Here is an 18,053-nt window from a genome sequence, read left to right on the forward strand (position 1 = left end):
CTGGTGGCTTTGCTACAAATCTGCATACGTTTTGGGATTTGTTTTCGGCCTCTACATTACATTTTTTTTGTTACAGAAATCTGTAGAGTGCTGCATTGCAATTAGTGTTGCCTCGCAGCGCTTTCAGATTTTGGGTACCTTTACAGCCTGGTCTTGAGGATTCCATCACAGACTAGAATCTATACCCTGGGTCATCACAAGTGTGGTGGTTTCTTGTGCATGCTTGGTGTATTTTCATTGTAGTAGTTAGTGTTGTTTGGTGTGTATAGCTGGGGGTCCCTCACATTTGACGTTCCTCCTTCTGTTTCCAGGTATCGTAACCTCATGAGGCCGCGATACAAGGTGGCCTACAAAAAGGTGACAGATATGGAGTGGAAGTGTTGCCATGGCTACTCCGGAGATGACTGCATGGAGGGCCCCGCCAACGGCATGATCACGACGACGCGACCACGGCCGAAACCCGTCCGGCCCAATATATCCGGCTCCATCGGTGGCAGTGGTGGGAACACCCTGAGTGGCACAGGAGGAGAAGGTGAGGAAATGGATAGAGCAACTCGTGGGATGGCAGGGATGGTGAAAGAGCCATGGCCTATTTCAATTTAAATTGGTTTGGGTTTGTAAAGGTATGGAAAGGGCCAGCACATACCAATCACCAGGAGTCTTTACGGATTTAAAGAAGGAATTAAATGCATGCTAACTATATATGTGTTAATTCAGATTAAAACTAAGGGTCTGAATTATATGTCCGCAGACGGGTTACTCTGTCACAACCATGACGGATTTCCTGTCCATCAAAATATAAATCCCATCGGACATACTGGGATCACTGAGCCAGATATATCAAGCATTTTTGCGTTCACAAACGGGCAGATATGTGATGCAGTTAGCACAAGGTAAACAGTTTAATTTATTTATTTTCTTACCTTACCCCTGCCCTTCGTATGTCCAACTCTACTATAAGTTGTTGTGTAGCTCCCTGTAGAAGGGTTGGGTAGAATGTATGCTTCGCAATCAGGCTGCTTTAAATAGCGTGAGGGTAAATGAGACGGTAAAGTGTCCATCAGAGGAGAAGTAATAGTAGTATGAGAACGTTGGTGGGGACTCTGAGCAGGCGAACAGAGGGTGAAAGTTCACCGGCCACGTATATAACAGTGGCAATCATAATTAGGGCTCCCCGTTTTATGATATTTAATTTTTTAACATTTACATCTTTTTTTATCCATATTTAATTTTTAGCCATCTTATCAGCATTTACTCATATTTATTTTGTTTTCTGTGTATAAATAAAGTTGTAAAATGGTATATTTCCACATTTATTTTACTAAAACGTGCACTCCTGTTGTGTTTTATTGACTTAAGCAGCCAAATATAGCATAACAGTACACCCACAGGTAAATATTTGCATTATACTTTAGTCTCTTCGCCGCGGCGGACATTCCGCCGCAGTGCTGAAAAAATTAGGCGGGTGCAGTTCGAACTGCCCCCGACCGTCCACCGCACACGCCCACTGTGATGGCCGTCCGACGCATCGAAGAGGTTAAATGGATACTGACATATGTTATTATTTAAGGAAATCTCACCCTGTTTTCACTCCCTACAATATCTATCTGCTCAGCTGTTTGCCTGGAATTGATGAAACTCTATATGAAAAGTCACTCAAAAGAAGCCCAATTTTCTGTATTTTTCAATTAAAAAAATACACACAGAAAACACATTGTTTTCTGTCTGTATTTATCTGTAAAAATCAATAAAAACAGAAAACTGGGAGTCTTAATCATAATGTGAAGAGTTTCTGCCGTGGTCTTTAACTGTATTAATTCTCCTAATTGTCTCCATAGGACAAAATGGGGACTCCGAGAAAGTCAGGCAGCTGGAAGAGAAGGTGCAGAGCTTGACCAAGGACCTAAATGATCTGCAGTCGACACTGCAGGGCATGACGGAGAAGTTCAAAATCGAAATTCAGCAGACTGTAGAAACAACCCTCAATGGGAAGCAGCCTGCAGACGCAGCTGCACACCCTGAGATGAAGGACACCCTCAACGAACTCCAACGGCGCCTAGAGCAGCTAGACAACCGCATCGCAGATCATGATGAAGAACTTCAAAACATCAATAATGGCAAAACACAGCCAATCACAGACATCAACATCAACCAAAAACTCATCGATCTGAGGGGGGACATCATGAGAGAAGTGGAGAGGCGAATGCAGCAGTCCTGCTCGTCTTGTCTGTCTGAAGTGGAGGGCTTCCGTAAGCAGCAGGAGGAGGACAGGGAGAGGATGCGCACACTGGAGAAAATGATGACCACTATTGAGCAGAGAAACCGCGAATCTGTGCAGAACATCCATAGACACGTTACTGAGCTGACAACTCGCATACCAAAAGACTGCTGCTCCGAGGTGGAAAATCTCAAGTCAAAACTAGGGGAGGTCGAGAAGACAGTCGACTCTGTATTCAGCTCGTTTCATATCTTAAACGGGCGGCTGGACAGTGAGCTGAATGGAAACAACAAAGACCATGACCAGATCTTTAACAGCCGCTTAGAGAACATCGAGGGCCGGATGAACACCACACAGAGGACATTAGAGGAACATTACTACTACTACCGGGATGATCTTCGTAAGTACATTCAGGATGAGGTTAATAAATTGAAAGGTGACTTCGGCGACCGGGTCCACGGCAATGAAGAAAAGATCAAAATCCTTCTCAATGAGCTGGGCAACAACTCAGGATTTGAGGACTCTGTAGGACAAACTATGTCCAATCTTGCCCTAGACATTAGTATCCTACAGAATAGCGTTGGGCAAAACAGTGACGCTTTAGACAAAGTTATCTTGGACATGAAAGACCTACGGAATCAGTTGAAGACTGCGGTTGACAACTGTACTGACATTTTCTCCTCTGGGAATTCCGAAATCACAGACATCATCATCGATCTCGAAAGGAGAGTCGAGGATAACGAGGGGCACATCCGGATCATCGTTCCTAGCATCCAACAGTTGAACCTTTCTAGTGAGTCCTTGACAGACCGGGTAGACAACCTGGAGGAAGATGTGTTGAACATGCGGGCTACTGTTGAATTGAATGGAGAATCCTTAATTAAAATGACAACGGATATAAATAGCCTTGATGACCGCCTGATGTCTTCAATTAACACAGGTATACACACACATGATTCAACGAATAAGGACATGGTTCTGTACCATAATTTAACCAATGGGAAGTTAGGGAAACTGGAGAATGACCTGAAGGCGCTCACAACTATGATACAGTTTGACTATAAAAGCTGTGGCCAGGTTTGCTCGAATCTCCAGGAAGAGGTGGGAAAACTGAAAGAGGAGGTTCAAGAATGTAAACTGACATGTCAGCTGCTTCAGAAGAAAGCTGATGATGATAAGGCCATCATTGAGTCAAACAAACCCCTCGATGGGTTTAGCGTCTTTGGGGGAACATCTAATATTGACTTGAAATCCATGCAGGGAGAACTATCAGATGTAATTGTGACCTTCAGTTCCCTCAACGACACGATCAAAGACTTGCAAGAGACTGTGGGGAAGCATCAGACCGACATTCACGACCTAGGAACCACCAAGGATAAAATAATAACAGAGATCAACAAAATCCAGCAGGAGGTGACAGAGCATATCGGGGACAGTGAGGAGAAGTTCATCACCTTCAACAAGGAGATAGAGCGATTCAGTTCTACGGTGCTCGTTGAGACGGAAGACTGCAGGCGATCCGCTGGCGGAATGGAAGAGAGGTTGTCGAAACTCGAGAAGGTCTGCGACAAGCTTGACACAGTCTCCGGGAGCCTGAAGACCATCAAAGAAGGCTTGAACAAACATGTCTCCAGCCTCTGGAACTGCATCACTGAGGTGAACAACACAGTGAAGACTCACGGGGCCTGGTTTGAGAAACTCCACAACACCCAACTGAACGGCATCAACAAACGGCTCAACGTGTTGAACAGTTCTGTCCTCGTCTTGAGTTCGGAGTTCCAGAACTTCACAGTACAGGATTTCATGGGTATGAGATTTCTTTTTCCTTTACATCTTCCTGTGCTCTATGCTCATTTTGTCCATAAAGCAATTACTTTCATTTGACAAAGCCCATAATGCCTCAGTGAGAAAGATATAGCCTCCAAAGTTCTTTCCATTTAAATGAACCTCCTTTGGGTGTGTTCATTTATTTATGTAATCCTATTGCAGCAGAGTCTCATATTTGGTACTTTGGTTATTTTATAAGTTTCTGGCTCTGAAAAAAGATTGAGCTTAAAGCGTGTGAGAAAAATTAGATCAAAATGCCTTTTTTTGATAATCTTGTAATTGTAGAGGGAAGACTCGGACCTTGCTGGAATAGGCTCTGTTATGGATGTATGTAGTTACTACGCATGCTTTTACAACGCATGCCTTTACCACGCAGGTTTTACAACGCAAGTCGTTACAATGACTTGCGTTGGGGGCGCTGGATAGTGAATAGTTTAATTTACTATTCCAACTCCAGTCCCCGTGGATAGTAGGGAAGGTTTTGGATAGTAAATTAAACTATTCCCTATCCTACAGCACCCCCCAGCGCAAGTCGTTGTAACAACTTGCGTTGTAAAAGTAGCGTGGTAAAGGTACTGCGTGGTAAAAGTTGCGTTGTAAACGCTGTTCCCCTCTGTTATCTAAGCTGTGCTTCCACTGTGAGTGTGTTACTTGCCTGGGTAGCTTACTTGACTGCAAAAACAACTCCAGAAACTTATCTCATCTTAAAAGATTGTATTGTGTTTCAAAGAACAGGCCCAAGACTAGTGCTTCCTGGGAAGCCGAAGGGCGTCACCAAGTGCTGTCGCCAAATTATGACAAACATTTAGTAAACGACCTATACTGGGAGTGTTCCTGAAGGCAATTTCTAACCATATATTTTAACGCCCTTTCACTTTCCTGCCTCTATTTGCTAGTACAGGATCCTCTCTGTCCCTTTTAAGTGAGTCTCTCTGTTCTTTGGTTCAAGGCACAGTCAGAAAGTCAGAGATTTCTTTCTATTGTCATCAGGAATACAGGAAATGTGCAGAATGTAGTTGGGTAGTTCAATAGATCCCTGTCCTCCCAATATGCCTGTTTCATAAAATGCATAAAACACCCAAAACTCTCACAATAGTGTTGTAAATACAAAGATTTGGATTATGCTTGCATTACTTTCAATCCTTTGGAGTACAATGCATTAATGTACAATGAGGTTGGCTATTATATTTGGATATATTTTACACAATACCTAAGGTTACATTTGTCATCTGTTTTCAGGACCACCGGGTCTTCCAGGCCCGCCAGGCCCACCTGGGAAGCAAGGTGTTCAAGGCCCTCCAGGGCCCCAGGGACCTGCTGGAAAGGATGGAGCCATTGGACCAGTGGGTCCACCAGGTATGTGGAGAACACAAGGGCATCAACATATTTTGTCTCTAATTTAACAAAATAATCTTTTGCTATGTGTGGGCCAATACACTGCTGCTATACACATGTCCCTGTAGAGCAAGGGCTTGTATCCTGTGCACAAGCTCAACTTCGCTGTCATGGCAACCGGCTGCACCTGCAGACAGAAGCTAATGGTAAGGATCAGGAACCTATGGCTTCAGCTGGGATGAATGAAAGACAGACTAACTCTTCCCAGAGTGAGATAAGTTCAACCAAAAGGCCACAGCATTGGTCCGACGAGTTATAACAAAAGGGCCAAAACGCACTTAACCTACTATATGCAATCAGGCAAAAATATAAGAAGACGGACAGTTTTCTATGAGCAAAATAAGAAGAATTTATCTTGAATATCAGCATATTTGGTTTTCTTGGCCGTAGACAATTGCAAAGTTTCTGAAACAAATTGCCTATACTTCTGTAACTGATTTAAATAATAAGTGGGTGTTAGAATCCATTACTATAAATGAGAATAGCATATAAAAAATCGTGGATCAAATCCTTTTATACATCAGATAAGTAAAGCCTTGGTGGTACTATGAGTTGCAATATTATAAAAACATTCTGCAATTGGTAAACAAGAAGCCCAGTGCTCTTGAGTTTCATTACAGTAGTACAGAAAATATTGATTCACACTTTGATTAATTCACTTTGTTCGACCATTTTACTGTGGATGATAACCAGAGGAAAGAGCGCGTTCAACTCTCATTGACTCACACAGAACTCTCCAAAAATGTGAAAGATACTGAGTACCTCTATCAGAATCCATGATGACTGAAATATTAGCTCTGATTGTTCTTGGACTGAGAACCTCCGATAGAAATCTCAGTTCAGACCAACATCTTGGAACGGACAGGGTATACGTTAAGGGCTTGCCCCTTCTCTAAAACTCGTGCGTTGGTCGAGCACACCAAGAACATGCCCAAGTTTGTATAATCTGCCTAGGGCTGATTTTCTCAGTCCCACCACCACCCTCCTCACCTGGCATTGTGTGCAGTTTGCGGAATACCCCTCTGTGTGACTGTGCACACAAAAACACAAGCACTGTTTAGGCAGCAAGGAAGCTTGCCCATTGTCTGAGCGTAGCGCCCAGCAACATCTGCCTGACGTGAAGGAGGGGTACACCCTCTTTTCCTAAATGCTTGCAGTCTATGATATACTCACAGTACAGATGTAACACCAACCCGTTCAGGCAGTTGAAGTGATTTAATAGCATAGTCTGAAAACATTCCGCAATTAAAAGGATTACGGGATACAGGGGTTTGATGAAAGGTATCTTCCAATAAAGTGGTGAAGGGTGGATGGGTGTTATGGGAACTAAGTGGTGGTGATATGATCTATTAGTGCTATGGTCATGTTGACTACATGGTGTTTTGATAGTAGGGTCTTCTTTTGTAAGGATACAATCTTGTAATCTCATGAATTTGCGATTATATGGTCTTTTTATTTGATGTTCTTTTGATATGGCTGCATGGTATGGGATATTGTTTTTATATTTTTTTATTTTTTTATTAATTCAGTTCAAAGCCACGTAAAACAGACAAATTTATAGAGCAAATACACAATCAAAAATAATCAAATATTAAAAAAAAACAATATCAAAACATGTTATATAAGCAGCGATATCATCATATTTAACCAAAAATAGAGCGAACAGTCATTTTTTCATGGATCCAAATGATCTATCATTGCCTGCCAAATTTTATACCCTTTTTAGGTCTCGCGACCTATCAATGCGCGCAAGCACATTGAGCAGAGCGAGCATTCATGTCGGCAAAACACAAGTCAAACCAAGGGCTTTCAGCCCCGCGGTTTTCTTGCAGTTCACGTGAATCACGTGAACAAACAAGCACGCGCATCAGGCACTCCTCCCACACCTCACGGACATCTGTTCATTTCTCCTCCCCAGCCAGCTTCCCATAGGCCGTAGCAGCACTCCTCCCACACCAGCCCCTCCCCTCTCTCTCCCCGCAAACACAGCCTTGCCGTAGCAGCACTCCTCCCACACCAGCACCTCCCCCCCCTCCCACACCAGCACCTCCCCTCTCTCTCCCCGCAAACACAACCTTGCCCTAGCAGCACTCCTCCCACACCAGCACCTCCCCCCTCCCACACCAGCGCCTCCCCTCTCTCTCCCCGCAAACACAGCCTTGCCGTTTTTTTTTTGTTTGCCACACATGCATAAAATAGGATTTGATGCACGGGTGATTCATTTGCGTGGCAGGAAGCAGTATTCCGCACAGTCTCACACAGAGACGCATATTCCATTTTATCAAGGGTACCACCGCTTCTAATGATAATGAAGGGGAAATCACTTGAAATTCACACGCAGAACTCCCAAGCTACCTTCTGAAGAGGCATCCGAGCTGACTGGCTGGCGGTCGTGAATGAGCTTAATGCTGCGTGCTTTTTCGGACACTTGAGGGAAATTAGCTTGGTTAGAAAGCATGACAGTGACAGCCACGGAGAAGCTAAAAAATATCCGCATCTGCCTCTCTAGAGTGTTTCTATTTCCCGCTGGTTTACTTCCATTTTCTTTGCTGCTGTTCTCTAGAGCTCTGTCGATACTCACACCCCATATGCCTGCTCCCCCTCCCCCCACGCCTCGCACCATACTCCCCCGCGGCTCGAGATTGTTTCCATTTCGCGCTGGTTTACTTCCATTTTCTTTGCTGTTCTTGTCTAGAGCTCTGTAGATACTCACACCCCATATGCCTGCTTCCCCTCCCCCCACGCCTCGCACCATACTCCCCCGCCGCTCGGCCCCATATGCTCGTTCCCTCCCACTGGTTTTATCTTGTTTTAATAGCAATATACCAATGACTGTCACTTGCGAATTACTGTAGAACCCTAAGCACCTATGAAGAAATATCTGACCTTTCATTGGCTAAAAGAATGTTTTTGTGTAGAGACACCCTACAACAACAGTAGGGCACGAACAGAGCACAACCGATATGTCGCCATATGGTCAGCGTCTGTGGACGCCATGTAATGATTTTATAATGACATTCAGGCCAACATGAGAATCTATCTTACTTTATAATGATATTTCTGAGACCTGAAAGGGATACTGGGGTGATACAGAGGTTAAAGCGTCTAAACTCCGTTCCCAATATCCACTAAGCTGCAAAAAATAATTTTCTTTTACATATTTGTCTCGTTTGCTATTGTGGCGCAGATAGCCGTTTGCCGTTGACAGTTACGTTCCCAAGTGGATTTAAGAAGTAATTCGTGGCCCCAGGCTTACATTTGTTTTCCCCACACAACATTTCTGCAGGCACACCATTTTTTTTCCTCCTTGCCTACTGCGTTTACTGTTCTTCCGAGCTCTCTGGCACATTAAAATGAAATAGCCGAGAATTTCTTTTGATCTTTTTCTTTTGAATTCAATGGGCTTTCTTTTCAGTAATGATGTCTGCAGCCCACGCTTATCTAGCAGCGTTTCCCGGGCTCCACTTGCGTTCTTGTATGTCCCAGAACACGAGGCGCGTGCGCACAGCTACCTAGAACAGGAAAAGGAAACCCTTTGCGGTTTCTGAGACACTGAATGACTCCTGCGCAGAAGAAACACGCCACTCACCCACGCAACAACACTCACCCACGCAACGCCACTCACCCACGCAACGCCACTCACTCAAAGCAACACCACTCACACACGCAACGCAACTCACTCACGCAACGCCACTCACCTACGCAACGCCACTCACCCACGCAACGCCACTCACTCAAAGCAACCCCACTCACCCACGCAACGCCACTCACCTACGCAACGCCACTCACCCACGCAACGCCACTCACCCACGCAACGCCACTCACCTACGCAACGCCACTCACCTACGCAACGCCACTCACCCACGCAACGCCACTCACCCACGCAACGCCACTCACCCACGCAACGCCACTCACTCACGCAACGCCACTCACACCCACGCAGTCCCACTTTTACCCACACAGCACCCTTTCAGACAGACAACGCCACTCACACCCACGCAAGCCCACTATCACCCATGCAACGCCACACTCACCCATGCAACGCCACACTCACCCACGCAACGCCACTCACCCACGCAACGCCACTCACCCACGCAACGCCACTCACCCACGCAACGCCACTCACCCACGCAACGCCACTCACCCACGCAACGCCACTCACTCAAAGCCACTCACACCCACGCACTGCCACTTTCACCCACACTGTGCAGTGCACAATAGGTCTCGCAGTAGGAAAGTTGGAGCTATTCGTTTTGTAAATGACAAGGCCCTTTATGTTTTTAAAATGAAAACAAAAATAAAAGGCATTGTTATTTGCAATTGTAATAGCTCCAAATTTCCTACTGCGAGACCTATTGGCAACGCCAGTGCTTGTTGTATTTTCCTAACAGATTTAATCCGGTAGAGGTTACATTCTAAATAAAAAACATTGTAAAACTTTGCTCGCCACATTTCATATATAGGAGCTTCTGGCTTCAACCACATTGAAGATATACAAAGGCGAGCTACCGCCATAGCCATAAATAAATCATATCTGTTGTTTTGATACCCTGGAAACAAATTATTATCATTAGATACACCAAAAATAATCATCTCTCTTGAAATTGTAACATCACACTATTGTTATGGACTGCTATAGTGATGATATTAGATACCCAGATGATGATATATTTTCAGATGTGATAGTGTGCGCTTGTGAAGATATGGGCTTGTGATTTGATGGTTTTGAGATGATAGGACCTTGAGGTGTGATAGTATTGTGGTGTGCTGGTATGTCTTTGATTCTCTTGTGATGTTATGGTATACTTTTTCGATTATATTTTGGTGTGATCGCGTTGGGATGGGATAGTGCTGTATAGTTTGGGGTCATGTGCCATGGTCATTTTGATGATGTGCTAATGCAGTTTGGATAATTACGTATTTCTAGATGATTTCTTTGAGTGGTATCTTTGGTGTGATTTTTCAAAGTCTTGATGACTTTATTAATTCTCCTTCTCTTTCCCTTGTAGGTCTGCGTGGTGAGAAGGGTAAGTACTGCCTAACTTTATGTTTAAATACAAGTTCTGTGTCTTGCGACCCGATATCCTTAGCAACATTACGAACCTCTTCTGAGAGTTGCAATCGCATCTTTTATCGCAGACAGGAAATGTTGCAAAGTCTCACTATTTGTTTATGGGAGCAATGGCCCAAAAATTAACGCTCACAAATGATAGAGTTGTATAAAGTAACATTTATATTGGAATTAAAAGGATTTTATTTTAACGTGTGAACTAAAACGAAGACCCTGCTAAAGTACGGGTTTCAGAACATCCTTGCCCGAAGCTTAGCTTTAGAACATGGCAGGATGATAATGGCAGATTTGTGAGGGTAAGCGGTTTACACTATATCTTTTTTCTGAAAATCTTGATTGTAGTTCAAATACCACTTTGTATCAAGCATATCCAATGACACATTGCCACTATGTAAAGGCCTATGACAACTGCAAATTAATGTAGCACGCGTGGTCATTGTACCCGGTTATTTCTGTAGTTCTAAATTCCACAATAGTACCGTGTGGTAATGTAGTTATTGTATTCTAATATTATGACCCATGGTTTAGTGCTGGAATCTAAATAAGCCTGGTCTGTTAATCTAAAATCTTATAAACTCCAACATACTCCTCAGTGGAAGGTAATGAAAAATGCTTCTCATTTCTGAAGAAAGTGGTATCTTCGGAGGGAAGTCCCGCATCTTTAGACATTCACCCATCGAATGGGCAGAACTGTCGCTCACCAGAAATATATAAAGAAAATGACCTTGTCATCACTTACAAAGCCCTGCATGAGACCCTGTCAGCCACGAGCATACTTCAGTGATGGATACTTTCCTAAGCTGTTAAGTTTTAGATTTCTTTTTGTCCCACATGAATGGGTCATATTAACTTTCTGTGAGTATCAAATATGCGCGCAACTGCGCGGATCGTCTGTAATTTGCTACTGTAAATTTCAAATCAGCATTTCAATCACATTTTCTTTTCTTCATAACAAGGAACGGATCTAGAGAAGGGCGGTAATAAAACATCCTCTCTTTTTTGAGAAACGCTAAATCCAGAGGAGAATCCACTGGTGAAATTTCCTCTACCATCCTGTTCCTATGGTTCGGTCTCCTCCCCTGGGTTCTCCTGCAGATTTAGCAATTGCTCAAGAAATCAGGAGGTTTCCATGACCAACCAACCATAAATCAGTCTCCAAGTGCAGATGTTTGTATTCTAAATGCTGTATTTTCTTTGACTGGCTTGGCGGCATCCAGATGTATACCATTCCAATGCCTCTCTCTACTGAAAATGTTGAATGCAAGCAGAGTTTTCACCGATTGAAACCTTCTAAGTAGGAGCATTGTGTTTTAAGTCTCCAACTCCTGTCTTTTCTTTCTCCCACAGGTCTGCAAGGTGAACAAGGTAAGCCCCAAGTTACTTACAATTTCATTGTGCTGTGTTCCTTTCAGGAGCAATGTTACATTATAGGCAGCTGCCTAAAGGCACGAGACCAGATTACCCCAAGAGGGCACCAGATTGCAACAAATGGCCTTGTTGTGAGAGGAAAAGAAACAGCCAAACATATGAATTTGAATGCGACTGATCACCACATATGGTCACCGTCCATTAATATCTGCAGTTTCCGGCTCAAGACATTGCCCCCCAAAGCACCTGGGAACGAAATGTGTTTGGAAAAAGTTTACAAGATCCTGCCACTGTGCTGTTAGTCACTCTTGGGGGCTTTGATGGCAGCTTTTACGGTCAATTACAGGTGTCCTAAATCTCAAAAAGGTCATCAGTTTGACAAAAATGACTTCCCCGAAAGCAAAGTATAAGGGTTGTATGTCCAAAGTGGTGACATAGTTGATTATTGCCTCTGTCTTCTGGCACTTGCTCTTTATGAACATTTCATCATTCGTCTCTGTTGATGCTGTCCCAGTGTCGTTTGCCATATCATAAATGTAAGAGTGCCTGGAGAGAGGGGGGTGGTCGACACCACCTCTTTGATGACCATGTTTCATACTTGCGGTGCTCGTGGATAACAGAGTAATTCTCCTAAACGACACTCTTTGCTGTGCTCTGTGATCAAACTCTCACTCTGCTTTATCATGAGATACAGCAACTAGAATGAACTTTGCCTGAGCATGAATGTCATTTGAAGGTCGCTAGGATTTGCAGTAGCTTCTCCTTATAGTGGCTTAAATCCCCTCTGGACTGCTGTGCAATTTATGTCTTTTAACAATCTGACTACCAACCTCTTAAAGATGGTTTAGAGATGGGTGGAAAAGTATAATCATTCACATCAATGGTAATTCCTCAAGAGGAATCACCAGCTGTACATGGAATTGCATTTATTCTGGATTATGGCACCAAACATTTCTAAATCGGGCCTTAATTAGACCACTAGTTTTTTGTTTAGCTCTTGCCTAGGCAGCGCTTGCGTTGTCTCCAAGACCTGCTGTATTGATAAAACAGGCATTAAGCTCTGCCCTCTTTCCGCCCATCTTTTTATTTGGCTCATGTAACTGTCCTTTGTATATTGTATTGTATTGTAATTGCATTTATATAGCACTTACTACCCCTGACGAGGGGTCAAAGCGCTTTTTCGGCGGGTAGCACACTACTCCGAGACCCATAGAGGATTAGTGTTGAATTAGTATAGTGAAACATGCAAGTACATTTTAAGTGGTGGATAGGTTAGTCAGTTATTTGGATTTGGAATGATAGCAGAAGGATAGAGAAGGAAAAAAAGGTTTGTATTTATAGTGCGCTTCTTACCCCTGATGGGGTGATAAAGCACGCTATTCAGGAAGCACATAAAGGATTAGTGGTGAATTAATATGGTGAAATATGAAAGTAATTTCAGTGGTGGATATTAGTCAGTTATTTGGAGTGAGAAGGATAGTGGAGGGATAGAAGGGGAAGAAAGGTTTGCATTCATATAGCACTTGTTCCCCCTGATGGGTGTTGAAGCGCTTTTCTGGCGAGTAGCATGCCACTCCGGAACTCATAAAGGATTAGTGTTGAAAATTAGTATAGTAAAATATTAAGTAGTTTGAGTAGTGAATATGTTATTCAGTTATTTGGGTAGAGAAGGGTAGGTGTTGGGATAGTGAAGGGAAATAGGTTTGTATTTGAATAGCGCTTGCTACCCCTGATGGGGTTTTGAAGCGCAAGTAGCACGCTACTCTGGAACCCATGGCATGGTGTGGTGTATAATTATGCGGAGTGGAATTATGCAACATGTTGCAGAGTTGTATTTTGTGGAGGGCAAATATGTGATTTAGAGTTGAGTGTAAATATGTTGTGTGAAGTGTAATTATATAGGTTGAAGTTGAATTATGTGTAGTTGAGTTGTGTGGAGTGTAATTATGTGGTTGGGAGTGGTATTAAGTTGTGTGGAATGTTATTCTGTGATGTGAGCAAAAAAATAACTGTGACCACTGAGCCACCAGACCCGGCATACACACAACTCTCTCACTCACTCTCGCACTCTCTCTCTCTCTCTCTCTCTCTCTCTCTCTCGCTCGCTCCCCCTCCTTCTCTGTCTCCCACCCTCCCTTTCTCTCTCTACATCCCTCCCTCTCTCGCTCTCTCTCTCGCTGTCTGTCCCCCTCTGTATCCCTCTGTCTCACTCAGTCTCTCTCTCTTTCTCTTCCCCCTCTCTCTCTGTCTCCCACCCTCTGTCTCCCACCCTCTGTCTCCCACCCTCTGTCTCCCACCCTCTGTCTCCCACCCTCTGTCTCCCACCCTCTGTCTCCCACCCTCTGTCTCCCACCCTCTGTCTCCCACCCTCTGTCTCCCACCCTCTGTCTCCCACCCACCCTCTGTCTCCCACCCTCTGTCTCCCTCCCTCTGTCTCCCTCCCTCTGTCTCCCTCCCTCTGTCTCCCTCCCTCTGTCTCCCTCTCTCCCTCTGCCGGTCTCTCTCCCTCTGCCGGTCTCTCTCCCTCTGTCGGTCTCTCTCCCTCTGTCGGTCTCTCTCCCTCTGTCGGTCTCTCTCCCTCTGTCGGTCTCTCTCCCTCTGTCTCCCTCCCTTCCTCTGTTTCCCTCCCTTCCTCTGTCTCCCTCCCTTCCTCTGTCTCCCTCCCTTCCTCTGTCTCCCTCCCTTCCTCTGTCTCCCTCCCTCCCTCTGTCTCCCTCCCTCTGTCTCCCTCCCTCCCTCTGTCTCCCTCCCTCCCTCTGTCTCCCTCCCTCCCTCTGTCTCCCTCCCTCCCTCTGTCTCCCTCCCTCCCTCTGTCTCCCTCCCTCCCTATGTCTCCCTCCCTCCCTCTGCCTCCCTCCCTCCCTCTGTCTGTCTCCCTTCCTATGTCTGTCTCCCTTCCTATGTCTGTCTCCCTTCCTATGTCTCTGTCTCCCTTCCTATGTCTCTGTCTGTCTCACTCTCTGTCTCCCTTCCTTCCTCTGTCGGTCTCTCTCCCTCTGTCTCCCTCCCTTCCTCTGTCGGTCTCTCTCCCTCTGTCTCCTTCCCTTCCTCTGTCGGTCTCCCTCCCTCCCTATGTCTCCCTCCCTCCCTATGTCTCCCTCCCTCCCTATGTCTCCCTCCCTCCCTATGTCTCCCTCCCTCCCTATGTCTCCCTCCCTCCCTATGTCTCCCTCCCTCCCTATGTCTCTGTCTGTCTCTCTCTGTCTCCCTCCCTTCCTCTGTCGGTCTCTCTCCCTCTGTCTCCCTCCCTTCCTCTGTCGGTCTCTCTCCCTCTGTCTCCCTCCCTTCCTCTGTCGGTCTCTCTCCCTTCCTCTGTCTCCCTCCCTATGTCTCCCTCCCTTCCTATGTCTGTCTCCCTTCCTATGTCTGTCTCCCTTCCTATGTCTGTCTCCCTTCCTATGTCTGTCTCCCTTCCTATGTCTGTCTCCCTTCCTATGTCTGTCTCCCTTCCTATGTCTCCCTTCCTATGTCTCTGTCTGTCTCACTCTCTGTCTCCCTCCCTTCCTCTGTCGGTCTCTCTCCCTCTGTCTCCCTCCCTTCCTCTGTCGGTCTCTCTCCCTCTGTCTCCCTCCCTTCCTCTGTCTCCCTCCCTTCCTCTGTCTCCCTCCCTTCCTCTGTCTCCCTCCCTTCCTCTGTCTCCCTCCCTCCCTATGTCTCCCTCCCTCCCTCTGTCGGTCTCCCTTCCTCTGTCGGTCTCCCTTCCTCTGTCTCCCTCCCTTCCTCTGTCTCCCTCCCTTCCTCTGTCTCCCTCCCTCCCTCTGTCTCCCTCCCTTCCTCTGTCTCCCTCCCTTCCTATGTCTGTCTCCCTTCCTATGTCTGTCTCCCTTCCTATGTCTGTCTCCCTTCCTATGTCTGTCTCCCTTCCTATGTCTGTCTCCCTTCCTATGTCTGTCTCCCTTCCTATGTCTGTCTCCCTTCCTATGTCTGTCTCCCTTCCTATGTCTGTCTCCCTTCCTCCCTCTGTCTCCCTCCCTCCCTCTGTCTCCCTCCCTCCCTCTGTCTCCCTCCCTCCCTCTGTCTCCCTCCCTCCCTATGTCTCCCTCCCTCCCTCTGTCTCCCTCCCTCCCTTCCTATGTCTGTCTCCCTTCCTATGTCTGTCTCCCTTCCTATGTCTCTGTCTGTCTCACTCTCTGTCTCCCTCCCTTCCTCTGTCGGTCTCTCTCCCTCTGTCTCCCTCCCTTCCTCTGTCGGTCTCTCTCCCTCTGTCTCCCTCCCTTCCTCTGTCTCCCTCCCTTCCTCTGTCTCCCTCCCTTCCTCTGTCTCCCTCCCTTCCTCTGTCTCCCTCCCTCCCTATGTCTCCCTCCCTCCCTATGTCTCCCTCCCTCCCTCTGTCTCCCTCCCTCCGTCTGTCTCCCTTCCTATGTCTGTCTCCCTTCCTATGTCTGTCTCCCTTCCTATGTCTCTGTCTGTCTCACTCTCTGTCTCCCTCCCTTCCTCTGTCGGTCTCTCTCCCTCTGTCTCCCTCCCTTCCTCTGTCGGTCTCTCTCCCTCTGTCTCCCTCCCTTCCTCTGTCTCCCTCCCTTCCTCTGTCTCCCTCCCTTCCTCTGTCTCCCTCCCTTCCTCTGTCTCCCTCCCTTCCTATGTCTCCCTCCCTCCCTCTGTCGGTCTCTCTCCCTCTGTCTCCCTCCCTTCCTCTGTCTCCCTCCCTCCCTCTGTCTCCCTCCCTTCCTCTGTCTCCCTCCCTCCCTCTGTCTCCCTCCCTTCCTATGTCTGTCTCCCTTCCTATGTCTGTCTCCCTTCCTATGTCTGTCTCCCTTCCTATGTCTGTCTCCCTTCCTATGTCTGTCTCCCTTCCTATGTCTGTCTCCCTTCCTGTCTGTCTCCCTTCCTATGTCTGTCTCCCTTCCTATGTCTGTCTCCCTTCCTATGTCTGTCTCCCTTCCTATGTCTGTCTCCCTTCCTATGTCTGTCTCCCTTCCTATGTCTGTCTCCCTTCCTATGTCTGTCTCCCTTCCTATGTCTGTCTCCCTTCCTATGTCTGTCTCCCTTCCTATGTCTGTCTCCCTTCCTATGTCTGTCTCCCTTCCTATGTCTGTCTCCCTTCCTCCCTCTGTCTCCCTTCCTCCCTCTGTCTCCCTCCCTCCCTCTGTCTCCCTCCCTCCCTCTGTCTCCCTCCCTCCCTCTGTCTCCCTCCCTCCCTCTGTCTCCCTCCCTCCCTCTGTCTCCCTCCCTCCCTCTGTCTCCCTCCCTCCCTCTGTCTGTCTCCCCTCCCTCCCTCCCTCTGTCTGTCTCCCTTCCTATGTCTGTCTCCCTTCCTATGTCTCTGTCTGTCTCACTCTCTGTCTCCCTCCCTTCCTCTGTCGGTCTCTCTCCCTCTGTCTCCCTCCCTTCCTCTGTCGGTCTCTCTCCCTCTGTCTCCCTCCCTCCCTATGTCTCCCTCCCTCCCTATGTCTCCCTCCCTCCCTATGTCTCCCTCCCTCCCTCTGTCTCCCTCCCTCCCTCTGTCTCCCTCCCTTCCTATGTCTGTCTCCTTCCTATGTCTGTCTCCCTTCTATGTCTGTCTCCCTTCCTATGTCTGTCTCCCTTCCTATGTCTCCCTTCCTATGTCTCTGTCTGTCTCACTCTCTGTCTCCCTCCCTTCCTCTATCGGTCTCTCTCCCTCTGTCTCCCTCCCTTCCTCTGTCGGTCTCTCTCCCTCTGTCTCCCTCCCTTCCTCTGTCGGTCTCTCTCCCTCTGTCTCCCTCCCTTCCTCTGTCTCCCTCCCTTCCTCTGTCTCCCTCCCTTCCTCTGTCTCCCTCCCTTCCTCTGTCTTCCCTCCCCTCCCTATGTCTCCCTCCCTCCCTCTGTCGGTCTCTCTCCCTCTGTCTCCCTCCCTTCCTCTGTCTCCCTCCCTCCCTATGTCTCCCTCCCTCCCTATGTCTCCCTCCCTCCCTCTGTCTCCCTCCCTCCCTCTGTCTCCCTCCCTTCCTAGTCTGTCTCCCTTCCTATGTCTGTCTCCCTTCCTATGTCTGTCTCCCTTCCTATGTCTCCCTTCCTATGTCTCTGTCTGTCTCACTCTCTGTCTCCCTCCCTTCCTCTGTCGGTCTCTCTCCCTCTGTCTCCTCCCTTCCTCTGTCGGTCTCTCTCCCTCTGTCTCCCTCCCTTCCTCTGTCTCCCTCCCTTCCTCTGTCTCCCTCCCTTCCTCTGTCTCCCTCCCTTCCTCTGTCTCCCTCCATCCTATGTCTCCCTCCCTCC

The 18,053-nt window shown here is 47.0% G+C and overlaps 1 protein-coding gene across 1 annotated transcript in view; it reads left to right on the forward strand.

The window, feature by feature from the left end:
- EMILIN1 (elastin microfibril interfacer 1) overlaps nucleotides 1-18,053 on the forward strand; it is a 180,469-nt gene that overhangs the window by 151,921 nt on the left and 10,495 nt on the right. Inside the window, exons 3-7 of the mRNA XM_086928128.1 lie at nucleotides 312-532; nucleotides 1,839-4,025; nucleotides 5,285-5,401; nucleotides 10,450-10,467; nucleotides 11,859-11,876. Coding sequence (XP_086784254.1) covers nucleotides 312-532; nucleotides 1,839-4,025; nucleotides 5,285-5,401; nucleotides 10,450-10,467; nucleotides 11,859-11,876 — 2,561 coding nt within the window. The remainder of the gene's footprint in view (nucleotides 1-311; nucleotides 533-1,838; nucleotides 4,026-5,284; nucleotides 5,402-10,449; nucleotides 10,468-11,858; nucleotides 11,877-18,053) is intronic.

Source organism: Lissotriton vulgaris, chromosome 6 (assembly GCF_964263255.1).
Source record: "Lissotriton vulgaris chromosome 6, aLisVul1.2, whole genome shotgun sequence".
NCBI lineage: Eukaryota > Metazoa > Chordata > Amphibia > Caudata > Salamandridae > Lissotriton > Lissotriton vulgaris.